Source organism: Aricia agestis, chromosome 17, assembly GCF_905147365.1.
Source record: "Aricia agestis chromosome 17, ilAriAges1.1, whole genome shotgun sequence".
NCBI classification, from domain to species: Eukaryota; Metazoa; Arthropoda; class Insecta; order Lepidoptera; family Lycaenidae; genus Aricia; species Aricia agestis.
Genome location: NC_056422.1, coordinates 9874952 through 9902108, shown reverse-complemented (window position 1 = coordinate 9902108; position 27157 = coordinate 9874952). Strand labels below are relative to the sequence as shown.

General features: G+C 36.9%; 2 protein-coding genes across 2 annotated transcripts; one reads left to right on the top strand and one right to left on the bottom strand.

Moving 5' to 3' along the window:
• LOC121735680 lies at nt 1-24982 on the top strand. Its single transcript, XM_042126581.1, has 16 exons — nt 1-132; nt 271-360; nt 808-941; nt 1457-1617; nt 1932-2057; nt 2922-3027; nt 3746-3892; nt 4418-4665; nt 15750-15895; nt 16670-16852; nt 18734-18867; nt 19273-19433; nt 19999-20121; nt 20534-20639; nt 22038-22184; nt 24685-24982. Exons 1-16 carry the CDS (start codon nt 39-41, stop codon nt 24952-24954), a joined length of 2376 nt encoding a protein of 791 aa, XP_041982515.1. The 5' UTR covers nt 1-38; the 3' UTR covers nt 24955-24982.
• On the bottom strand, nt 4917-12324 carry LOC121735476 (carboxypeptidase B-like). Its single transcript, XM_042126309.1, has 8 exons — nt 12143-12324; nt 11665-11844; nt 9719-9852; nt 8925-9085; nt 7797-7922; nt 7359-7461; nt 5896-6042; nt 4917-5251 (listed from the first exon to the last, which is right to left on the bottom strand). Exons 2-8 carry the CDS (start codon nt 11810-11812, stop codon nt 4979-4981), a joined length of 1092 nt encoding a protein of 363 aa, XP_041982243.1. The 5' UTR covers nt 11813-11844; nt 12143-12324; the 3' UTR covers nt 4917-4978.
• Nucleotides 24983-27157: the final 2175 nt, after the last annotated feature.

Genomic DNA, 27157 nt, shown 5'->3' with positions numbered 1-27157 from the left:
TTAAAATTACATAAATCATTTTACTAATTGATAAAATAATGACTGAAAGTGTACAGAACATGATCAAAATGAGTACATCAGTTCTAATAGGTGACTCTTCTCAGACACAAAAGAAGAAGTCTACCAAAAAAGGTATCGCAAAATCTCGATTAGTTCTTATAAAATACCACAAAGTGGGTTGTGGGTTGGGTTGGGTGGCTGGGTTCCTACCACAAAGTTAAGGTATATTAACTTTATGGTTCCTACAGCATCTAAAAATATTGTTTTCAGGTAAAATTGATGATACTACACGGCAAAGTTATGCAGATACAAAATATTTAAAAGTTATTATTCCAAAGCCAAAGGTACATAAAAGAAAAAGTGAGTTGTTATTCGTTTTTTTCTGTATTTCATTAAAAAAACCATAGTCTAGACCAGCGGTAGGCAACAGGCGGACCGCGAAAGGTCGAATCTCGGACCGCGAAATATTGTAATGTATTTTAAACCAAGTACCAATTATACATAGATAACGTACACGCACACCTTTATTAATAATTACAATAATATTTTTAAGCTACCTATGACAAGTGTGTTTTTTTCTGTAAAAAAATTCCTACAGTATCCGGACTCTACCTAAAAGTACTTGCCGACCCCTGCTCTAGAGCTATTGTCCAAATCAAAAGATGGATCAAAATCTTCAATAATTTCAATGATATAACTAGCCCTCTGGTTTTGCAAACATTAGTTCCATATAGAAGGCTTCTGAAATTCAATATAATTTGTCGGCTTTGTAGTGATTTTTTTTTATATAATTAGTATATTCCACAGTTACCTTGATGAACTGGAAGAGGTTCCATAAGCTGCACGTGATCTATTCTTTCATGGACAACCTGGAGAGAGATTTTCCATCTTTATGCTCCGTTTACAGCATCGGTAAATCTGTAGACGGCAGAGATATAAAGGTACTCTTTAAAAAGAAGGTATTTTAACTCACTTGCTATTAAAGTATTTACGCAGTGTTATAGCTACGACTTCTCCAATATTGTGAATAAAGACAAGTAGATCTAAGTCCTAAGATCTTAAATAATAATTAAGATGCTTATATATTTTAATTTGTAATGGGGTGAATGTTTTTTCCGGAAACTAAATAAGCTTTACTTTTTGTCTATATATAACATTATGTAGATTGTAGAGCTGTAGAGGTATAATATTACTCCGATCGCAGATTCCAGGAAATGTTTTTGTATTCTATAGTTGTCGCGATCACCGGTGCTCTTATGGGGCTTGAAGAAATATTGTTTGGCACGCTGTGTGGCTTGACTTATATCTGCTTGAGAGGTGTCGTTACATTTGTGTTTAATTTGAGGATAATACTGGACTGGACATATTGAAATTCAGCCATGTCTTTCAATTTAAATAATTTTTTAAATTACTGTTTTTACTTCTTAGCCAGATTCAGTAACTTTTAATATTACAGATGTTAAAGATATCAAACAGCGACACAACTAATTCTGGTGTATGGCTGGACGGCGGTATACACGCGCGGGAATGGATCAGTACTGCGGTGGTCACGTATCTTGCTGATGCTATGGCCAGGAACTTCAGCATACTGCCGTCCTCCATGACTAATAAGGACTGGTTAGTAGATGACAACGAACGCAAAATAATTTTATGAGAAAATTGATGACTAACCCGCAACGCCGTAGCGCCGAAATTCGTAACAAATAGACATACAGACAGGCACTTTTTCATTTCTAATATTAGTAAGGATGAGAAAAAACAAGTTAGCATAAACTTTATATTGGTGGTGTCTATATTCTAAGAAACTAATTCGCTAGTTTATATTTTGTTAAGGATCAAAATGATTATAAATAATTGACCCTCCGAGTAATTAGTTTTAATTAAGAATTACTGGGAGGAATATATATAAATGGATTAACTCATAATTTTAGGTACATAGTGCCTGTACTAAATCCGGACGGCTACGAACACTCGCACAGGAAAGATCGCATGTGGAGGAAGAATCGAGCCAGACACGACGGACATCGAGTTGGCGTGGATTTGAATAGAAACTTTAGGTTCGTCATTTAATCAATTTACTAGATTACTTTTATACTAGGGCTTTTACTCGACTACGGTGAAACAAAATTAGGGTTAAGTTGTAATATGTGCCTATGAAGTTTAAGAGGTCGTGGGTTCGAATCCCGCGTTGGAAACATGTTATTTCCAAGTTTGGTTAGGACAATGTAGGCTGATCACCTGCTTGTCTGACAAGTAAGATGATCCATGCGTCGGATGCATGTAAAAAGTCGATCCTGCGCCTGATCTCTCGCCAGTCGTGTCGGTCTTCCGTCCCACTGGGTTATGAGAGTGAAAGGAAGAAAGAGAGTGCTCTCGTGTACTGCGCACACCTGCCCTGGTTTCAATGAAACTGGCCACCGTTACCGAAACCGGTGTGGGAGCTATTATTATAGTAGGGCTTTTACTCGACTACGCTGAAACTAAATTAGGGTTAGGTTGTAATATGTGGCTATGAAGTTCATCTGTTCCCTCATGAGTCATGACTTCTAAACGAGGTACATATCATTACCAGACAAATGCTGAAAGCTTTCGCTTGTTCGTCAGATGATTTAACCTTGAAATTACTTCGGTAATATTTTTTTTTAATTTTTTAAAATGATGTATAGGTCTACCAGAATCTGATGGCAAAAAAATTGAAAAAATATATTGACGGTACCAATACTGGGGAAATTGGAGCAAAACGTTTGATACTCTTTTTCCTGATTATGTGTGTGATACGTGCAAATGTAAAAAAATATCCAATGATTAAGGATATTTTTGAAAATCTCCCATACAAATTTGCCATGTGATTCTCGTAGACCTATATTTGCTGAATTTTGTCTTCGGGGCGAAATTAATGAGTAAAAGCCATTTTCTCGTAGTTTTGCTTGGGGCAACAACGGTGAGGAAGGATCTTCGGAGAGCCCTCACAGCGTGTTCTACAGAGGACCGGCGGCTTTCTCCGAGCCAGAGTCGAATGCAGTAAGAGTAAGGAAACTATATTTCGATCTATTCGCTATAAGTAAAAAGCAAATTAATTTTAGGAAATACGTTTTCTGTGACACTTTTTATCTGTTTGTACTAAGTACTAACTCCGGGCATTTGCCAGAGACTTTAGCGAGTGCATTAAAATGTTAAAAAAAATACGTAAATATAACTTAGACATTCCATTCGAGAAATTCTTTTAAAAGCCTCTACTTCTTTTACGACTTTTGCGCTTAGCGAAGTCAGACAAATGAAACGATTCTATAGGTTCCCAAAAACACATTCCTTGCAATGTAACTCAAGTGGAGACGCTAACCATAAGTGTTAAGCTCTGGTTTCCTCCAAAAGCGGCGCCGTCATGCAGGGGCCGCAATACAGCGGTGAATGACGTCACTCGTTGTCCATGTAAGCAATATGGCGCGGTTTCTTAGAGTACGGTAATTGACACCGTTTTCTAGGAAACCGCGCCATACCGCCCACATAGACAACATTCTAGTGACGTCATTCACCACTGCATCACGGCCGCCACACGGCCGCACCGCTCTTGAAGGAAATATGTTTACTGTTTAGCGTCTCCACTTGAGTTACAATGCAAGGAATGTGTTTTTGGGAACCTATAGAATCGCTGAGCTGAGCTTTAACCACCTATGGTTAGCGTTAAGATTTAACGATCAAGTGATTTCTTCCTTGCTAGCCAGACTTGTGATTTAATTTTTTTCAGGATGCGATCTTCCTCTCCCAAGCCCGGTTCCAGGTGTTCCTCTCCTTCCACAGCTACTACGAGCTGATTCTCTTCCCCTGGGGCTACCGCCGGGAGCCCTGCCCCCACTACCTACGCCTGCTAGAGGGGGGAGCGGTCATGGCCAGGGTAACCACGTAAGCTTCCCAGGTTTTGTAGTAGTTGTGTAAAATGGACGTCAGCCATATGCAACTTTTGCTTGCCAAGAAGTTTAAACCGTAAAAGTAATGTTTTAAATGCAAGTGAATTCTCATTCTTATGTGTCAATTCTACAAATATTTTCCGAGTAGGATACCAAACCACGTGGGCAGTTTTGATAAGACATGAGGATTGCGCGTTGTGTCTGTTTTGCGCGTAAAGCAATAGACAACTTCCAGCAAGAATTTTGGCCATACCATATAATCCTCCTAATATCCTGAGTACTAACATAGTTTGTAATAAAATAATTATAATATTTACCAACAACTTATGGACTCCAGTCTGAAATAAACATTTTTATTTTATTCATTTTATTTATATAATAGTCTATACGTCATATAACTCATAATACATATTATAATATGGTATACTTACCCAAAATGGATAAACACGATATAAGTAACTTATTAATGTTACCCTGCCACACCATAAAACCACCAACGTACCAATTTCCAGGCAATATACGAGACCACCGGGATGATATACAAAGTGGGGACCACCAAGGACTTGACCTATGAGGCCTGCGGGACCAGCATCGACTGGAGTTACGCCATGGCCAAGATACCTTACTCCTACATGATAGAGCTCCGCAGCAAGAAGCACCGGTTCAAACTACCCAACGATCAAATAGAAGATAACTGTAAGGAGATATGGAATGCCGTGAAAAGTCTCATGAATTTTGTCGACAAGAATAAAGATGAAAAGTGATACTGTTTATTTTTTGTCTATGAAAGTGTAAAAACTGTAATTTCCCTTACGCTTGCGTTCGGTGTAATGTTTTTTTTATAAATCGATACTTTTGTAACGGTCTGTAACTTTTTTACTTGTTTCGCTCCTATGAAAATGTGTATAAAATATAATGAAAATACGAAAACGACATTCATTTCTTTATTTATAGATATAGTTTTTCAAATCGCCATGTCATATCATCACAATCATCACAATTTCTCTTATTACATTCTGGCACGTATTTTGTTTACCATAAAAAAGATCATCAATTGATTTTTTTTATTATAACTACATTTTCAAACGACTATGGCTGAAATACTGCTTCTTCTGCTCTACAAATTTGGCCAGGGCTTTCACCCCACTCAGGGCTTCCTCGCAGCAGGGAAGTATCTCCTCCTTGGACAGGAGGAACTTGTGGTGTTTGCTCCTCAACTCGAACAGGTAGGAGAAGGGAATCTTAGCGGACCCGTAGCTCCAGTCTATGCTGGTGCCTGTCGCGTAATACATTATGTTCCTGAAGTTACCGACTTTGTATACTCGCTTGTGTGTATCGTAGACAGCCTGGAAAGACGTAATACATTTATTTATATGGAATACAATATTTATATGATGTGTTTTGTGTTACACACATGGCATATAAAGGAAATATTAAATTATATAAGATGGTAAACGATACAGACTCATTCGTTTCGAAGTGTAGATCTTCCATATTTCTCCATATACGACACCATTGCAAATTAAAATGGGCCATATTTTTACGGTTAAAGGGCAGACCATTTAATACTACATTTTGCATAAAATTTGTCGTACGCACACGTAAGCACGATTTCAGATAATTTGATTTGAATGCGGTATAGTTTTTATTCTAGGACATGGTTCAGTTATTATACCGTTTGGTGTTTACACTGTGGTATAGTCCAGCGGTCCGCAACCCTGGAGTCACGACCCCGTGTGGGGTCGCGAAAGATATTTATAGGGTCGCCAAAAAAGTCAACAAGGTCCCGTAATTTCATTATAAATCCAAAATAAATAAACTCTTCAACATAAATAATTTACGAAATAAAAACAGCTAACTTCGTTACCTACTAATATGTATTCTGTGCCTGAACCAACCTTTGTTTGCTCATTATTCTTTTTTAATTTTTGGGTCGCAATATCAAAAAGGTTGCGGACCGCTGGTATATTCTCTAGATATGAAAAGATACTTTGGCCATAACAGTAGCGCCCTCCAAAAGATCGACGTAGTCTGGGCAGGGCTCGGTGGAGTTGCACCACGGGAACGATATAACCTCGCTGTACGCGTGGAACGTTAAGAATATCTTGAAGCGAATGTTCGAGTTGAGGATCACTTCCTGAAAAAAAAGAACATAATATATAGGGTTGAATTTACAAACCTTCTCCTTTTTTGGAAGTTGGTTAAAAAGGAAGTACTATCAGAGAAGTTGAGTCCTAGGTAGATGGGGGACCTACGTAATTTGATCGCGTTATGTCAAGTCAATATAAGTCATGATCTATCGACTGGGAAATATTTCCAAATCAATTCGTTTCCTGCGCATATAAAATAAAACATGACGTGCTGTCCCAATGTCCAAATTGATTTCGTACACCATGGGCTGTTCCAAGGTTTAATCATAGGTTCCCAAACTCGTTTCTTTCGTGGCCCACTTTTAAGGTGCTGGTGCATACTACGGACCCCCTGAAGCTGTGATTCTCAACAAATTACAAATTATCCCCGCCTATGCCAGCGATGGCGCTAACCATTGGCACACAACATAAAATTTTGAGCACGCTACTGATCACAAAATTATTAGTGATTATTCTACAAAATTACAAAAGCGCCAAGTTAGGCTAGGAGCATTATATTTTTAAATATGTGCGTCAGGATTACAAAGATAAAAATATTACTTGATGGCACGTCTATGACATATTACTAGATTATTCAAAAAAGTAGCACGTTGATAAGGCAGCGTTCGCCATCCCTGGCCTATGCTTTCTAATAAGAGAAATCAAGCCCACACCAAAGGTCCTCACTGTTAACCAAATTAATTTATATGGACCCTCGCCTACAATTGTGGACCCCCATTTTTTGTCAGGGCTAACGTAGACCCCCGTTTAGTCTCACGTGGACCCCCGGGGGTCCACCTGGACCACTTTGGGAATCACTGGTCTAAATTGTACCCACATACACCCAAAGTTATAAGTAAAAACCATAAAGGCACAGTGCTTCATTACAAAATTGCCGTGTCAGATCTCGCGGACGGTGGAAACAATAGCGGTTGACCTGGCATTAGTCGTATCAAATTCGCGAGCGCAACCACTTTGCACGTACATTGTAAATGAAATCGTCATCATGAACGGTTGCGGACAAATAATTGACTCGCCGACCGCTAAGCCCCGACTAGAGCCTGTTTTTGCGGCGTGCGGTCTCGTGTGATAAGCTGCACTAGAATATCATGTTCGTGGTCCATAGTTATGCCACCGAACCGTTTTGTCGCTAAATACTATATTGTTTTCACATGCAATATGGCATTTTAAGATTTAATACAATCTTCCGAAACGAAAAGTTCTTGATTCGAAAATTGGAATTTAAATATCATGTAAGGTGAAATTCTTTACACAGTAATACCTACCCACAAAATTATAGTACACGTTGTGAAAAGAACCTTACCCTTATAGCCTTTGTCTCCGGTTCTGAGAAAGCTTCACTGCCTTGATAGTTTATATGGTTCGGATCTTCGTACGCGTCGTTCTTCGTCTTACCCCAACCGTATCTATAAAAAAATTAAAAAAATTAAAATGTCGTAACGGAGTTATATTGCGCTATATGATATTGAAAACGTACCTTCCTTTCTTAAAACTTGTACAAAAAATCAAAATCTACAGACTAGGTCAAACGATGTATTTAAACGTATGTGTGCGTGAACAAGATTTATATGTGTTGTATTTCGTCATCAAAAAGCATAGCCCACTCTCTAGGCAACTCCAAGATCCAGTATCGTAATATTTTCTTCTCCTTAAAAGAAAAACGTCTTACTCAATTACGTCAAGGTTGATTACCACAAGGTCCAGTACTGTAAGAATTTCTACTCCCAGGAAAGATCTTTACCCAAAATTCCTATTAAGGTCTACCCCACACGGAGTATTCTCTACTCTTGCCCTGTTCTTCCGCCACAGCCGGTCGCTGGTGTGCGTGTAATGGTAGCCGTCCGGGTTCACCACGGGGACAAAGTACCTATAAGTAATTAAGGAAAGTTTTGATATTATGTTTCTTTTCATAGGTTTCATTTTGCACTACGCCACTACTAACCTGCACTGGCATGCATCGCTAGACAAATGTCGATAGAAAATGAAAACTAGCCTTAGTCATAAAGTGGCATTTTATTTGAATATTTGTCGTGACGGTCGGTGACGGTCCGGCGACGGCGGCGATAGAATTCGATCCTGCGCTTGATCTTTTACTAGTCGTGCCTGGGTAGTTTTTTAAATATTTTTTCAAAGCAAACTATAGTAATAATAATAATAACAATAATAATAATAATAAATACATTCCCCTCGCAGACGAGATTAAGCAAATGTGGCGTCAAAATACTGTTAAAATTGTACCTGTTATCATATCCTCAACCGGCGTCATCCCTAAAACTCTACATTCTGCCCTGAAAACAATAGATTTACATAAAAATTCATACATACCAATGCAAAAAGCCATTGTCATTGATACATGCTCTATAGTTCGTCGATTTCTTAACCCGTCGTCATCTTTCACCTCATCACAATTATAACTGTGCTTAAGAATCAGGTTACTTGGCATTAGCCCGTACCTGAATCTTTTATCCGGCTAATAGCCGAGACTCGAATTGTTTACAACATAATAATAATAATAATAGCTCCCACACCGGTTTCGGTGACGGTGGGCGGTTTGATTGAAACCAGGCCAGCTATACAGGAGTAATTTTTAGTGCCCAAGTGTGTGCGCAGTACACAAGAGCACTCTCTATTCCTTTACTCCCATAACCCAGTGGGACGGAAGACCGACACGACCGGCGAGAGATCAGGCGCAGGACTGACTTTTTACATGTCCATCCGACGCATGGATCATCTTACTTGTCAATCAAGTGATCGGTCTGCATTGTCCTAACCAAACTTGAAAAATAACATGTGTAACAGCTCTGTACCACTAGACTACGGAGGCGCTTAAAAAGCAAACTATAACACAGTTATTAACTACATAACCTACCAGTCCTTGTTAGTAACATACTCCGGCAGCGCACTATAGTTGGTGGCGAACTGATGTGCGATGTACGCGACCACTGACACCGCGATCCACTCCCGAGCGTGGATACCGCCGTCCAGCCACACCGCTTTGTTCCGAGTGTCACTGTTAGTTATCCGTAACATCTGGAAATACAACAGATGATCCTCAACATCTGGAAAAGATGAGTTGTAAACTGTACTCCGGGAGTGACATGAGAAGTGATCAAAAAATAACTAATCAGGCTTAATCAGGCATACTTTTTTCCGCACGTTAGATAGAAAGAGAATAGTTACTTCGTCTTACAAAATAAACTCAATAAAAATGTGTGATGTAAAAAAAAGATATCCGTAGTCATCATAATCATAATCATCATTTATTTGCAAATGCATCCAGGATAATATTATCGATTTATTTCAATGTCTTGTTAATAGTAAGCGATTTTAATAAAGTGTATCTGAGCTGTTTTAGATTTTCTTTAAGGTTTTCTACGTATTTTCTCACATTTCTCGGGCCAGCCTTACAAGTTTAAGAGAGGGCGACATAATAATGAAACTAATATTGCGTGTAACTAACATCTCATGTAAGACGATCAATTTTATTGTGTAATTCATGTATTGTGCAATATTATTAACCATCCAGGGTTAATATTGAACGTACCCGCCTTTTAATCTTATTAACAAATAAGTTGTTCATAGAATATTGTTCAATATTATTGTAGGTCTAGGGGCCCGCTTACGTTAATCAAGTACTAACACGATAGTAATATTCCCATCTACCTTTATATCTCTACCTTCGACGCTCTTGCCGATATTCGACACCGTGCAAATGGACGGGTACTTCGCCTCCAAAGTTTCCATGGCATTGTATATCACGGTCAGTGAATGGAAGTCTTTCCAGTCCATAGCTCGGTCTAAAAGATAAAAAACTATTTTTATTTCAGAAGTAAAATAAACATAATATTATATTATCATTGTTAGAGCATTTGTTTAAAAATAACATGGTATCACGACATGGTAACGAATTAATATAATATTATATAAGGGTTATCACGTAAAAATAGCGATCAAAAATCCACTAGCAATAATCGCACGAGCAATTGCTGGGTGTCATGAATGTCACAAACAATGGTGTGAATGTATAGTGATCGATTGCAATCGTATTGTTTTGGCTGATACGAGATACGAAATTGCGATTTCGGAGCAATAATCGCGCAATAATTGCTATCGCATTGCTCTCGCAAGATACGTGATAACAAAAACTGCAAGTAGTAACAATATTAACCCGGCGTCATGGGGGTTGGGTCTGTGAGACCCATCACTTTTTATTTCACTTGTAATTCAGTTACCATGCGTTCAGCGTTGCCAAATTTCTCAATAGCTGGAGCTGTTGAGTTGGTTTATGAGTCACAGGTAACGCGTTAGTCCTGCGACGGCCGCAGCGGTAGTAACAGGGGCCCAAAGTTGCATAAGGTATGTGAGACCCATCCCCGCAGTCAGTGTTACAATTTCGGGACATCTTACACAGACATTATTTTAAAGATTATCAGTGTTTTTAACATTTCTTTTTGTATTTTTGTTGTGTTATACAATAAAATTAGATGATTTATTGTAAAATGTATTTTATTTTTTGTAGGTACTTACTTAATTACTTTGCGTTTTTTGTAGGTAAGTACTTTGAAGTACTTTAATTTTTCGATCGTGGATTCTTGGAAATTTGTTGTTATTCTATTGTTGTTGCGATCACCGGTGATCTTATGGATCTCAAAATGGATTGTGAAGAAGAAGAACGACAACCCATTCTTTCAATTTTACAAGAATCGGAACTCGGACTCTGATTCTACCTCGTCAGACCAGGAAATATGCAAAGAAGAAGATCTCTTGAGTAAACGTAGTAATCCTAGTGACGCAGAGCAAGATATCTCTGGCGATGAAGACATTCCACTGTCTTCGCGTGCAGATAGAAATCGATTGTCGGAAGAGCATTGTACTGTAGCTGAATCGGCAAGTTCGTGGCAAAGACGGTACAATTTGGTACAAGACGCCTATTGAAAAATTTCTTTGTGAATCTTCAGGGGAACCTTCGGCAAAGAAGCCGAATATTCGCAAAAGATGCCAAGACTGTTCAGCCAAAAAAGACCGTAAAACGAATTATTTCATTTGCGAAAGTTGCAACTTGCACCAAACACATTTGCTTAGAACATGTTGTACCTTTCTGTGCTGATTGCACCAAAGATAATGATTAGATGTGATTATTTGTCAATTTTTTATAAAAATATTTTAGTATTCTTTAAATAAGTGCCATTAAAAAATTAAAACTGATTGTTAATTGGTAATAGACTAACATTTAAGTAGATGAGAAATATTTTGTTGACTTTTGTCGTTCTTTTTTTAAAGCTCTATTAAATATGGTTAATAATAATATAATATATTTATGTTTCATTAAGTCATATAAATACACATTGAATTTAATATAGACATATAAAATAAATTGATTATTATAAAAGGTTGGACTAATTTTGATATCTAACACACGGGTATGTGAGACCCACTCCAACGTCCGTGTAACACTTTTCTGCCCCCATGACGCCGGGTTAAAGTTATTGCAATTATAACATGATTAAAAATTCATAAGTCCTTAAAAAGTTTTAATTTTTTGGAGCTGTTTATCGACGTTCTATCTCTCTCACACTCTACCTCTCTTTCTCGTATAAAAATCTACTTACTAGAACTAAACACATTGGTGGGACGAAGCACTGGCGTAGGACATCGTACTTTTTTGCTCTGCTCACCAGTCACTTGGTAATTAATGTCTCTATCCCTGAGCAGCTTGTCGATATTGGTGATCCTCTCGCCCGGGATGCTCACGTCCATGGATGAGGAGCTCTCCTTGTTGATGTGTATGGCTGTAAGTAAACGACTTTTCAGGACCATACAGGTACTCGACGACAAAGAACTGCTTTGCAGCAGTCTATACCAAGGTATTTCTTGCCTACTTAAAAAAAATATAAGCGCTTGGCGAAATTGTTATTTTAATAACAAACTTTTTAACAAATATCCATCCGACTTCCTGTTTCACCGAAATACACAAGATTATGACGAAATTGTGATTACTATTTAGTATTCACGTATTCTTTTATGTGACTTACAAACCTATCAATCCCTTGTATTTAGCATGAAACAGAGGTTTACAAGATCCCTTACCTCCTTTTGTATTTAGGTTCTTTAGAAAACTTTTCTGGCCGTCTTTTAAACTCGTGATTTTCCATGTCTGAAAACGAATTTGGGAGTGCGCCACGTTGAATGATTAATTATTATTATTTATGTTCACATTTGATTTTGGAATTAACTTTAAATACGAAAAATATTTTATACGAAAAATTTTGAGTGTGTTTTTCGAAAGCGCGTAATAGTGTCATTGTGGTGTCAAGGTATTGCCAACGAAATTTTCATGACGTTTTAACTACGGCATACTTTTTAAAATTTCGGTATACAATTGCTTCGAAATAAAGTTATTTTGCGCATGTTTGATTTTCTTATTTTAAAACCAATTTAATAGGAATTTATTTTGTACTACCCCCAAACACCTTATCCCTTTACTTTTATATCACCCATAAATATTTCTAATAGATATAAAGAAGACAAACAAAGGTCTCGTAACGAAGGAGCCGGCAAGGCGCTAAGCGTCGCGGCGCTCGATAATTAGATGTAATCAGATATTTTCAGTAAACCCGCCACCCTCGCATGCACTCCCCTTTAATGAAATAGCGCTACTACGAGTTCTCGATCTCGATTTGTCGTTCTCGAAACGTTTTCGTGAGTACATCTTTCGACTTAGCTTTCGTAGTTCGAAGCTACGTCGTCATATTAGCTTTAACAAAAATCGTGGTAGTCATAATGCTAAATGCGTCAGGAAAAATGTATAACTATAATTTTCTTAGAGAGTCTAATTTTAAATTGTATCTGATTGTGAAAACAATGCATGATTTTTCTTTCGGTATTGGCATCGTCGGATTAATAGATCATCGTGATTTTTATTGTTTGTTTAACACGTTCAAATTCAATCATGTTACTTAGGAGTTAGGACTGATCTGCATCAGCAGCCCATATTATGAATAATAACTTTTAACAAATGATATTTATCATCCTACACATCCTTACCAGTATTTCTGATTGAAGAGTTATACTCATAAAATTGATAACTGATAATCCACACTAATTAGTTATAAGTATGGATTATTAGTTCTCAGTTTTAATTAGATACTAATCCATATTATTGTAAATGTATTTGTTTGTCTGTCTATTTGTGTGGCTGTCTCGCTGTTACCTCTTCATGGTTAAACCGCCAAACCGATTCCGATGAAATTTGAAGTTCCGGGAAAGTACACAGGATACTTTTTATAACGGAAAATTTACCTTTTTCACGGTATATACGGATGTTAGTGCAATAAAACTGCGAGCGCCATCAAGTATTACATAAAGTCAAAAAGTTATTAGTCAGCCCAAATCGACTATTTCATTTTTCCTAAAACCTTATAATAATTATTTTTATGAACTTCTTACTATAAACAAATCAAATATAATATAATAATCAAATATATCTATATATATAAAACTCAAAGGTGATATGGTGATCTATCAACGCACAGCCCAAACCACTGGACCGATCGGGCTGAAATTTGGCATGCAGGTAGATATTATGACGTAGGCATCTGCTAAGAAAGGATTTGATCAATTCCACCTCCAAGGGATTAAAATAGGGGATGAAAGTTTGTATATAATAATACTTCTTAACGCGAGCGAAGCCGCGGGAAAAAGCTCGTTTTAATATAAAGGTATCTTTTAGCAGTGGCTAAAATTTATTCCATAAATTAAAGAGTGTGTCCATAATTAGCGACATTAATAATAATTCCTTTTAGGCTATCCGTTTATCATATCTGTTTTTGAATCTCCATTAAGAACCTAACATTCTAAAAAATAACATTGTAAATCGAGAATGTAATGGCAACGACAACTCATAGTAGGGCCGCTCTCATGGTAACCCGCTAACCAGACGGCTACCCCAGCGCCCGCCACCCAAATGTCGCCTCGATTTCGTCTTACACGCGTTTATCTTTTTAATTGCGCCCCCTACTGCTTGTTACTCGCTTGTTAGATTTATCGGCGTCCTCTTATTTATTATAGTGATTGGAATTGGCCGAGTGAAAGTTTTGTGGATGAGATTTCGTCAGAAATGTTTTTGTTGTGTAGAACTTGCACTTTTTCGACTGTGTTTTATCCAAGTTATATTTATTTATATTATATTTTATGCTATTTAACCGTAGCGCTCAGTCTACTGATTGGATTTTATTTAATAGTGTGTCAATATATTTGTATTGATAGCCTACATTATTAGCGGAGTTTGGTAATTCCTGAGAGCTCTGGTGCAGACTTTAAAAAAGATCTAAGTAAAGCCATCAAATGTGAGGTTGCGAACCACAAAAAAGGCTGTAGTAAGATAATTATGTAATACAATATACTTTCGTATTATCGCTCATTTTCGCGTTAAGCGATTAGCGATTAAGCGGTGATAGTGAAGATCTATTGCTGTTTCTCCCATAGCCATATTTCTCTTTAGTTGACCTTGATTAGCATCACTTGTGCTGTCGCCATTCGTGTCGGTGATCAGTCCCACTGAGCTATGAGAGTAAAGGAAGACAGAGTGCTCCATAAGCACTGCGCAAACAGTCTCTAAAAAATCACTCCTGCATAGCTTGCTCTCAATGAAACCACCGTCACCGAAACTTTGATCATGACCCAGCCTAAAGGTCTCATCACTGTTTACTTCCAAATCGCCAGATATAATATCCAGGTAAATGTAATCCGTGTAATGTAGGCGCGTGTCGCCGCCGCCCCGCGCGGGATTACGGCACAAACAGCTCGCGTAAATCAATTTCGCTGCGCCGGTTTTGTGCATTCAATTAATGTACTCAAAGATGCGAAAACAGTGAACCTATGATGCTAATGAGTAGCGGCATCTCTTATCTGTCTGTCTGTTACCTCTTCACGCCCAAACCATTGAACCGATATTGCTGAAATTTGGTATGAAGATACTGAGAGTCCCAGGAAATGACATGGGATACTTTGTATCCCGGAAAATGTACGGTTCCTGCGCGATAAACTAATTTTGGCGCAACGGAGTTACGGGCGTCATCTAGTACATAATAAGAATGTGGATTTAGCATACTGTAACCTCCTTATGAACTTCTCAAGGTAGACGGTAAACTAAGATAAATTATATTATTACTTATTATATTAAGAACGATGGTGATTGATTCGTGTTTTATGATTAGTTTATTTATTAGAATATTTTTAGAGATATTCATAAAAATTTAAAGAAATCTAATCTTCTCAGAATAGTACGGAAGCCCTAGAACATTTTTTTTATTACTATCAAGCAAATTTTTTGTGGGTAGCTTCATTTTGATAAAACGAACAACATTTTTATTTGCGAAAAATCTCGAAAGTGGTAGCTAACAGAGATAGAAAGGATTTCATACTTTGACTTGATGGTCCTAAAATATGGATTGTTCTATATTGTAGGACAATTTTACTCTTAAAATATATAACTATTAACCTATCAATATACAAAAAATCAGCTTGTTAGGGTTCCGTTTTAGGGTTCAGTAGTCAACCAAGTTTTGTTGATTACAGAACCCGTACTACAAGCTATAGCCATTGCAACGTAATAATATAATTATGAATTAAAAAAAAGTTTTCTGTTTTTCTGACATCCTTGGAGATCCTAAACAAATCAAAATTTTGTGTGAAGTATAAACAGTATTTTCTTGGTATTTCGTCATCTAAAAAGGCAACGTTTAACTATAATGGTTCTGCCAAAAAAATCACAAGTATGGGAAATAAAAGTGAGCAAGGAAACACAGAGGCACTTCTTGAAACAACTGGATACTGAAGGAGGTTTGTATATCAACATTGTTCTGTTGTTCTGTGATGTAATATCTTGATCTGTGATGAAAAACATATTGTAACAGTACCGTTAAATCGGTCACACGATTCACGAATACATACTCGCATATAAAGGCTGAGGACATGAGGGCTCGCGTCGTCACACCTTGGCTGACTGGTGATAACACATATTGTACAATAAATAAAAATTACCTACTATGTTAAAGCACAAATCAATAGGCGTGGTAGTATTTTCGTAAAGTGTATCACAAAATGTAAAGGTTGTGGGATATACTAACTGATAATGATAACAATATTATGTAGTTTAACTATGTCTAAGGTCAGGGCCGCCGTAAGGGCTACCGGCGCCTGTGTGCAAAAAATATTTTGGCGCCCCTTAAGGCAAGTTTTTTTAATTTATTTTTTATGGTAGGTAGGAGAAATAAAGCAAACAAAAATCGGGCAAGTGCGAGTCCTTGGGACTTTAGTTTTGGCGCCCCTAAAAGATGGCGATTTGGCGCCCCTAGAGGATGGCGCCCGTGTGCATTGCACACATTGCACATATGGTAGCGGGGGCCCTGTCTATAGTCGAGGCATCTTGAGGCATGCGAAGGCAATTTTTTTAATCTTTGCGTGCAGAATTGTCGATTTCAAAATGTTACTTTAAATAAAAGCTTTCTTTTTCAATAGAGATATTATATACTTACCAAACGAGTAGTTACTTAGTAACAATCAACACCTTTTTACTCTTGACTGACCAATCAATAAATATACCATGAAATACAGCAATAAATATTTGGAAGGAGGACCAAAGTGGTATGGATGTGATGATAGACGGAGAACGAAGTCAAATACTAGAAGCTATGTTCATCGAGAGGAACATACCTTATGTTGTGGCCATCAACGACTTGAATAATGTCAAACGGCGAGAACAGAGCTATAATAAAACTACTAAGAAGACTACTTCAAGTAAGTACAATAATTCATCTACGTATAATATTATCTAATATATTAAATTCTCGTGTCATGGTGTGCGTATTTGAACTCCTCTGAATCGGCTCGACCGATTTTCGTATATCTTAGCGAGCATATCGGCTAGGGTTGAGAATCAGACAACATCTACATTTTATATTGATAAGTTCATTTGTTGAACAAATAATAGTAAATTATTACAACACGAGACTGACGGCAACCATTGTTTGTGCGACGGGATAGCGATGGACGTTGCCATGGAGCCATTCTTATTGAGTCACTTCAATAAAATAATATATTTGCCGGGACAGCTAGTTTTAAAATATAAAAATCGGCCAAGTGCGAGTTGGACTCGAGCACGAAGGGTTCCGTACCATTAAAAAACAAAATTAGGTAAAAAATCTATGTAGCAGTATGATAATATCCAACTATTTATGAGTTCGAAGTGATGTACTTCATACTCAGTTCACATCAAGTGTATGCAAATACGATACCGCCCTTAATCCTTATACTAGCTGTTTGATCGGGCTTTGCTCGGTATTCGATAAAACACGAATAAAATGACATTTTCTAAAAATGATTCCTAGATCGATTTATCGCCCCCAAAACCCCCTATATACTAAATTTCATGAAAATCGTTGGAGCCGATTCCGAGAGTCAAATCCCATACATTTTTGACATCTAACGGCGCTTTTGAAACTTACAAATGTATTCTGATCACTGACCTCCATTATCCAAGTACGCTGGACTTATGATACCCAACTGTTTTTGTGCCTATCTGACGTAACTTGCAAATGGCCGCTTCAATCGCTATTGGTTGTAGAAACTAGTATTAGTTCCAAGTACTCCCACTACTGCTATCAGCGTTAAGAGGATTCCACACCGCCCTTTTTTCCATACAAACGTTGTCCCCTGTTTCCTCCCTGGATAAAGCTAGTAGAGTTATAATTTTTTTCCTGAATATCTACGGCCACTAATACAATGTCCCTATGTTTTCTTTTTTTTCATAATTTAATTATAAAATAAGATATGAACGTTCAAAAACCCAAAAAAATGGCCAGATTTTCCGCTGTGTTCAAACGTCCAGAAAACAGATTTGGCTAGATTATACAAAAAAAGCAAAACATAGGAACACAGCTCAAGCCTTTTTTTAATCTTTAATGAAAAAAGTACTTAAATCGTTTAAGTTTTGGAGAAGGAATCAGGGGACAACGAATCATTGATTTTCTGGATTTTCTGCAGTTGTCTCTATCGCGTTCTGCGGTATAGGCTTGAGGTAAGGGAGACAGCTATAGATATTACACGTACGTTTTTTTCATTTCTCTAGCCCCTGTTGTATCCTCTTAATATGGTGACTTTCAAACGACATTTTTACGTCAGATTTAGTTCTCTTCCCCCGCATTGGGGTCGCTGATTCCGCTTCTAATAGGCACAAAAAATAGCTGACATTTCAAAGGGTATCATATATCGTAAAATGGAGGTCAGTGATTCAGATGCACTGGGGTCTAGGAAATGACGTCATCTAATACTATCAATGTAAAAGTTTAAAATCATTAAATATTATAATAATAACGATAGAACTAGTTTACTAAATTACTACTTAAGTAATAAGGTAATTAAATAAATTACTAACAACGATTAGTTACCAATAAACCTTCGAATGTAACAGATAGCGTTAGTGTAGTGAGAATTTTTGTTGCAATAACTGCCATTTTATTAACAAAATTGTGTGTATTATTATCAATTTTATCAATATCTTTCACAATTTGCGATATAAACTACGAATTTAAGAAACAGAGTCATTAATATTGTGAAAATGTATTGTAATTTTCCGCATACGAATAATATAAAATGATTAATTCGTGAGTTTGTTTGTAGAGAGTAGAATGGATTGGACGAGTTACCACAGTCTTGAGACGATAAATAGTTTTATTGACGACTTGGCAGCGCAGTACCCGTACTTATGTTCGGTCAGTAGCATTGGCAAGTCCGTTGAAGGCAGAGATTTACGGGTAAGTTTTTACGAAACCAATAATTATATAATATATTTTATTGAAAACTCAAACTAATTAACACTTGTGGCATTGTACTGATCAACACCTCCGTGTTTCAATTGTTTATAGCATAGCTCTGAGTTCTGTCTTAGGTGTGATAGGTAGTGGGTTTGTTGTATTAATGTCTATCTTATCATAGGTTGAAGTAACCTGAAGCAACTTTAACCTCTGACAAGATAGATCAAGCAGACATTACGAAATTAAAGAAAGACGACGAAAGTGGTCTTGTAATGTATGCACTATACAAAAGCATAAAAGTTGGGCGTCATAAAATTACTTCTATAAAGCTGGCCATCGTCACCTAAAGAGTAAAGCGGGTAAAGAGTAAAGAGTAAAGGTATTTCTTATTTCTTTACTTCGTAGGTCCTAAAAGTCTCCAACGGCAACAGTAGCAATGAAGGAGTATGGATAGATGGCTCCATCCACGCGCGGGAGTGGATCAGCGTGGCGGTGGTCACGTACATTGTAGACCAGCTCGTGAGGAACTTCCACAGGCTGAGTGACAGCGTTACCTGTAGAGACTGGTGAGTAAGATAGAAAGATGTAAGAGATTAGTGAGTGAAAGAGATGAAGAGAGTGGAATAGTGCCCAAAGATGCTCCACGTGTAGAGACTGGTGAGTGACAGAGTCAGATGCTATTACAGAGGGATAGTTGAATCCAACCACGCGCGTGAGTGGATCAGCGTGGTGGTCGTCGCGTATATTGCAGACCAGCTCGTGAGGAAATTCCACAGGCTGAATGACAGCGTTACCTGCAAAGACTGGTGAGTGAGAAAGAAAGATGTGGGAGATTAGTGAGTGAGAGAGATAAAGAGAGTGGTATAATGTAGAGCCTAAAGACTTGCTAAATTGTGTTTAATTTTTTTACAGGCATTAGCTAGACTCTACCAACATTGTAACTCCTGTGAAGTCAGGATCATTTTTCAGTATTCAACATCATCATCATCATTATTGGCCTATTCAAACAATTCTGGATAGGAATTAATAGGATGAAATATTATATCCATGTTAATCATATAAATGCAAAAGGTTCTGTCTGTTAAAGTTTAGTATATCAGCACAACATAAAACTGTGAATATATTTTCCAGGTATTTTCTTCCTGTACTAAACCCAGATGGCTACGAATATACATACACCCATGACCGAATGTGGCGCAAAAACAGAGCGAAATATGGCGAGTGCGTTGGTGTAGATTTGAACAGGAATTTCGGGTAAATACTAAAATCTTGATTTAGGTTTGATTAATGGGAACATAGTTCTTCCACTTTCGATTACGTGCAGTTGAATAAAGATAAAAATACTAACAGATTGTTAATCCAAGTGGTACATTTCTTTTGTCAATCTTTAGGTTGTCTTAGATTCATTCGTAGTAAGAAATATTTCTTGTTTAATAATAATAATATTAACAAAACACTTTATTGCTCACAATTACAAGAAATTACACGTAACACAAGCTTAATTAAAACAGTTATCTAAAATATGTGGGCAAAGGTTTAGTCATAATATTATGATAACTCATAATATATCCTACGGTTTTATGTTCCTTGTGACAATCAGTCTGCTCATTTGCTGTACTTCAAGAAAAGTATTTTACAGCGTGTAAAATAAGTTCTTTTTTTTTAGTCACGGTTGGGGTGAGAAGGGCGAAGACGGTTCGTCGGATGACCCCGGAAGTATCTTCTACAGAGGACCGGAACCCTTCTCAGAACCGGAAACCAGAGCAGTTAGAGTAAGTGCCAGTTCAGTTAATTATGTTATCCTTATGTTTGTGTTATCTTCGTTAGCAAATTACGTCAAAAAATGATTCCATTATGAATTACAGATGTTGAAAAGATTGGATAGATTTATTATCGTTACTGCGAAAATAATTAATAACTGTTACTTTTATTATAGAAATTTCTGTACTTATACATATACAGCGTTGTAGTCATTAATTTATTTCTTGTTATTTTAACCAACTTCCAAAAAGGACGAGGTTTCTCAATTCGACCATATATAATAATATATTCTTTTTAGCTTATTTTATATTAGCAACACTTTTAAGTTCCAATAGTCTTCAACATTCGTAATTTTTCACACATCAGCTGTCATGTCCATAACAAACGAAGATTTTGTCTACAGTCCAAACCACGAGACAAAGAATATGTAAAGTCTTGTACAGTACTCCCAAATTAATAGTTGGGGAGGGCAAGAGGGGATTTCAGGAGTAGCTCCAGCGTGTCAGATTAAGTTTATATAGGCTTCCGACATGTGTCTAGTTATCATGGTATAGAAATCAGATTTCTCATGTGGTGGGTTTTTTTTTTTTTTTTACATTGAAATGCCATCGGATCTGTTAGATTAAGATACTAAATGTTTAGTATACCCCAAAGAAGCTTCCATATAAAGCACTGACGAAGGATCCAAAGGTTTGGTAAGTCTGTAGGTACATTTTAAAATATAAAAAAGTAAAGATTCATATTTTCCTAACTAAGCTTCGCAGATATTTTATTTTGCACTAAACTAAATGATTTAGTCCTTGCTGTCTAAAATATATTTATAACTGACTTAAATAAGCAATTTTCTGAATATATTTTCTTTTTCAAAACTTTAAAATGGCTGCAGTTTCTGAACCCACCACTAAAATAAAAAAACGCTCTTATTATTTTTTAATCAGTTTTATCTAATGTACAAAACCTACTAAGTCTCCATGACGCTCGAGTGACTATAAAAATAGCACCCTCCCCTCCTCTACTATAATAATGCGCACGGAAATCTTCGCTAATTGTCGTAATCACGAAAACACCCGAATCTATGAAACTTGCATTTTGCACCTTGTTCAAAGGAAATAGAAGTAAATATCATATAGCCGGTGCCAAAAGCTCACCGGGAAGCCATCGCGGCGTTACCATGGTAACGTCCAAGCAACGGCGCCTCTACGTCGCTGCAAAGCGCTGTTTTCTTAAATTTAAGTTTAAAACAGCGCTTGCAGCGACGTCTTCCGACGCTCGGGAAATACGACTGTTGCCGAAAAATTACGAAAATTTCTATGCGCATTATCACTTTGGGAGCGCTGTAACTTCGTGATTTCAATCATAATGCTATATAGCTTGTTAAATGTTCATCAAACTGCATATTTTGTTCGCAGGACTTCATTCTCGGTTCGGACACGTCATTCAAGGTGTTCGTATCGTTCCACAGTTATGGGGAGGCGATAATATTCCCGTGGGGCTACACGGAAGACGCCTGTCCTGACTATGTCGAGCTGCTTGAAGGCGGTGCTGCTTTAGCCAAGGTAAATTCTGTTGAAACCATAAGGTTAATATACCTAGCGGAATAGAAAAACAAAGAGCAAGCGAGGTGTCACTATCAGTAACATTGCGTGGTAGAAAGAGATGCGTGATTTGAAGTGGCAGAACCATTTCTTTCATCTGTTTTGACAGTCAGTCTGCACTTATCGGCACGTTGACAATTTAAGCTAGAGCTTAAAAGAAAAATGTATGTAGGAACATCATTTTCACGCTCACGTAAACAGATTTTTACATACAGATGTAATTCAATTTTGGTTTCGTTTGACAGCTCGGGATTGTTTCTCTATTCCGCTAGGTATATTAACTTTTAAGGTTGAAACTGTGAAATAAAAAATCATAGTTTTCCTAATTCGTTTATTCTAACTATATAAAAGTATAGTGTAGTACAGGGGTCACCAATTAGTTTCGCTCGGGGTCCGTTTTAAGACATGAAATGATCTTCGCGGTCCATACATTTTATATAAAAAAAATATTAAACAAAGCCCAAAGGTAATTACGGAAATAAGTAAGTACCTATTTATTTAGATATCAATGAGAAAAGTGACCATTTTTGTAGCCAATTATCTCTCTGAAGTTTGGACCGAAATATTGGTGCAAGCTATAGATATAAACACATTAAATCCTGGAGATGTTGAAGTCCTAAGATGAACGAAGATCATCTTCGAACATGCTTGGTCCGCACACAATGGGTCGGCGGTCTGGATGCGGACCGCGGTCCGCCATTTGGTGACCCCTAGTGTAGTATAATACAATATGACAAATATTGTGTTTCAAAGTTGAAAATTTTAACTGCAAACTAATTAATGTTAGATACATTTAACGGCAAGTAAGTTTTAATTGAATATAAAATTAATACTTACTTGCCGTTCAATCCTAATCACAGCGATTTTATTATCTCGTAAATAATATCAAAATATATTTGCGTTTGCTTTATAAATATGAACAGATATTGTATTTTGCTTTATAATAAATCTAACTCCCCTCCAGTGATAAAAATAATGCAGATGACTAATATAAGATATTTTTGGAAATTCATATGACAGTATCAATAGTCTAATAAAATTAGTTTCAAAATCATCGATCAGACCAAATAATTCATGTAGTTTTGAAAGTTGGTACAGTTATTCCTAAAGGTGTCCAGATGAATATACTAAAAGTCCCCGAGGGGAGGAAACGAGCCGGCGGTGGGGGAGGCTTTTGCTTGTGACTCGAAAATTATTTATAATATCTCTTTAGTGACTTCTATATTAATTTTCTACATTTGGAAAAAAACTCATTTTGGCGGCAAGAGATGAAACATATTATTATTGTGTCAATCGATAGTACATCAAAATACAAATAGGAAATACTCTTTGGTAAAATGTCGTAACTGATACGGTTTCGAAATAAATAAGAGTTAAAAAAATGCTGCATAAAATAATATATTTTTTAACTTTTATTTATTCCGAAATTTAAATTTTAATTTACTATCGATTGGCACATGTTTCATCTTTTGCCGCCAAAATGACTTTTTTTTAATCGCAAATTTGTAGGTATACCGTATACCAAGCTTCATACTAAAATGTCACATGCTTTCTGTAAAACGATTAAGCTTCTTATTTTTATCATCTTTAATACTCTTTACTTCCTAAAGTATAGTCTGTCAAGAAAGTGAAGAAATTAAAAAGTGGCAACATCGTAGTGTCATCCCTTGTCGACACTACGATGTTGCCACTTTTTTATTTCTTCACTTTTAAACTCGTTTATCGCACGGGAACCGTACATTTTTGCGGGATAAAAAGTATCCTATGTCCTTTCCCAGGACTCAAAGTACATACCAAATTTCAGCAAAATCGGTTTAGCAGTTTTGACGTGAAGAGTTAACAGACAGACAGACAAACTTACGCATATATAATATTAGTATAGATTTAATGTAGATAATTAATATAGAAGTCACTAAAGAGATATTGTAAATAATTTTCGAGTCACAAGCAAAAACCTTAGAAAAAGAGACCTTTCCCCATCGCCAGCTCGTATCCCTCCCTCGGAATTTTAGTATATTCATCTAGACACCTTTAGGAACAACTGTACCAACATTTAAAACATTAATAGAAGTCTTTGTTAAAACTACATGAATTATTTGGTTTGAAATCCTTAATTTTCCCAGGCTACAACAAGTCTACAACACACCGTAGATTACCTACTTGTAAATGATTTTATTTGTAAGGAGTTAGAGATTTATAACTATTGTCTAACATCTTATATCCACACTGTGGCGGTACACACACACAAATAATATAAATGAAAAAGTCTGTCTGTCTGTCTTTCTTTTACCTCTTCACCCAAACCGCTGAACCGATTTTGCCGGGCATGTAGATATACTTTAAGTCCCATTAACGGACATATGATACTTTCATCCCACGAAAAATGTACGGTTCCGGCGCGATAAATAAGTTTTGGCGAAACGGAGTTGTCATCTAGTCTAAAATAAACGCTTCATTTCAGGGTATATTCGCTACCAACGGTTACACATACAAGGTGGGATCTACAAAGGATCTGATGTACTATTCTGCCGGTACCAGCGTCGACTGGAGCTACGGTGATGCCAACATCCTCTACTCTTACATGATAGAGCTGAGGAGTAAGAAGTACAAATTCCTTCTACCCAAGGAACAAATACTGCCAACAGCAGAGGAGAGTATGAACGGTGTTTTTCGACTCCTAGACTACATTGACGCGCGCAGCAGTTCGGAGTGTTCGCTATGTTACTCTTAGAGCGCTTACAGACGAACGGCACGTGTCGGCGGCAGACGACGGCAGACGACGGCAGACGACGGCATGTGTCGGCGGCAGTCGACGGCAGCCGACGGCACGTGTCGGCGGCAGTCGGCGGCAGTCGACGGCAGCCGTCGACAGTTTATCACGCTTGCAGTTGTGACGTAGCGCGTAAAGGTAAGCGTCCACAGGTCGGTATCGTACGCAACGGATGTCTCGCATCAAACAGATAATATTTTTACAGTACGTCCATTGTATCGGCAGAATACGGATTACCGACTAGCCAGTATGTTTATCTTCAAATTAGTCCAAACAAAGTTCCTAAGTCAAAATTTCTGATTTCGACTATTCCATCCACACCTCCTTTTGAGTATTCATTTAGGCTAGTCGGTAATCCGTACGCTGCCGATTTAGCGGACGTACTCTAAAAAAAATATCCGTTTGATGCGAGACGTCCGTTGCGTATGATACCGACCTGTGGCCGCTTACCTTTAGGCGGTACGTCACAACTGGGGGCCTACCACCACCTCTACTAAGCGACACCGTTTGACAGATAAGCAATAACTTTAACGTCAAGCTAGCGATCTTAAAAAAGTTGATATTTCACAGCGGATTTAACAATGTTTTGCATTTTTTACTGTTTTTTAGTAAAATTATATTTAAAAAGTGAGTACGGTAATGTTATTGTAATCTTGCAACAAAGTGTTCTGGAAACATGATCGTTTTAGGAAAGGTCGTGGTAGGCCCTCTGCAAGCGTCATAAACTGTCAACGACTGCCGTCGGCTGCCGTCGACTTCCGCCGACACGTGCCGTTCGTCTGTAAGAGCGCTTACTTAACTAAATATTCAGAATAAACTAGTAAAAAAACTGACAGCGTTCATTGTTTTGTTGCACTCTCCTAGTGTGTGTGTTGTAGTGTGTGTAATGTTATATTAGTTAAAATAATAATAATATATAGATTATCTATATATTAATACGTGAGCGTATTAATATATAGATTATCTATATATTAATACGTGAGCCAAAAACTTTGTATCCCTTTTGACGAAAAATGGGGAAACGTAGGTGAATAAAATTTTGCACAGTTATAGTTTATATGCTGAAGGAGTGCATCGAGCTAATATTATTTTGAAATTATGCTTTTATCATACATTTTTTTAACAAATAAAACATTACACTCACTACAACACACACACACACTAGGAAAAATGACAGATTTTTGAGTGACAAGCCTATACACGAATCATACTCTTTTATTTACGGTTTAAGTCTGTTGACAACAAGGTGACAAATTGAAAATAAATTATAGTTTTTTTTTTGTTGAATCTTAGATATACAATGCTTACACGGCCAGTCTGAGATCAGCTGCTGAGTCCTAGAGACAAGAGTTGAAAAAAATATAATAAAGTCAATTTTTTTTTTCAAAATATAGGTAGTAGTCCTAATGTCGTTGAAACGAAGGTCGAATTTCGACCATTGGGCGATCTCTAGTAGATACAAATATTCTACATTTTTCTTCTCTTCGGTCTTTAAACCTAAAAGTGTACAACTAACATTTTAATAATCTCAAACGCTAAGAAGATTAAAGATCAATTAATAAAGACAAAGAAATCCATTAAAATCTTTAATCTAAAGCCTATAGTCTAAATCAATCTATAGCTAGCTCAGAGCAGTAATTGTTATCCCTGGACAGAGAATACTTAGCATAAACAAGGATTAGGCGTGTCAAAATATATTTGATTAACAATGAACCTGGATACGATCCTATATAGCTAGAATTTAACTTTTACTGCAGCACTCAAATACATTAATTAATGAAGACTAGCTATTTGACCGAGCTTTGCTCGGTATTCGATAAAACACGAATAAAATGTCATTTTCTAAAAATGATACCTAGCTAGATCGATTTATCGCCCCCCAAACCCCCTATATACTAAATTTCATGAAAATCGTTGAAGCCGATTCCGAGATAATAACTCAACCTACAACTCAACGTGTTTTTTGTCATAATCTTCATTAAACTTAAGTTATGTAATAGTTAATAATCTAGGGTCTTTAGACTTTTATTAATTTCTTATATTTAAATGTGTTTATTCGTTTCTTTTTTATGCAGTAATTACTCTACGTATTTGATGAGATTATTTGTTATGGGAGTTAAGTTCCAGATTAACAAATAGGCTATTTATACCATGAATAAAATCC

Bases quoted from the DNA above. Each gene is read 5' to 3' on its own strand.
- LOC121735680 (XM_042126581.1), top strand. From the start codon at position 39: ATGACTGAAAGTGTACAGAACATGATCAAAATGAGTACATCAGTTCTA. The intron at 942-1,456 runs GTACTCTTTAAA...TTAATATTACAG, and splicing joins TAGACGGCAGAGATATAAAG to ATGTTAAAGATATCAAACAG. The intron at 20,640-22,037 runs GTAAGTGCCAGT...TTTTGTTCGCAG, and splicing joins CGGAAACCAGAGCAGTTAGA to GACTTCATTCTCGGTTCGGA.
- LOC121735476 (XM_042126309.1), bottom strand. From the start codon at position 11,812: ATGGACGTGAGCATCCCGGGCGAGAGGATCACCAATATCGACAAGCTG. The intron at 9,853-11,664 runs GTAAGTAGATTT...TTTATCTTTTAG, and splicing joins CACCAATGTGTTTAGTTCTA to ACCGAGCTATGGACTGGAAA. The intron at 7,923-8,924 runs GTAGGTTATGTA...AATTACTTATAG, and splicing joins TATGTTACTAACAAGGACTG to GTACTTTGTCCCCGTGGTGA.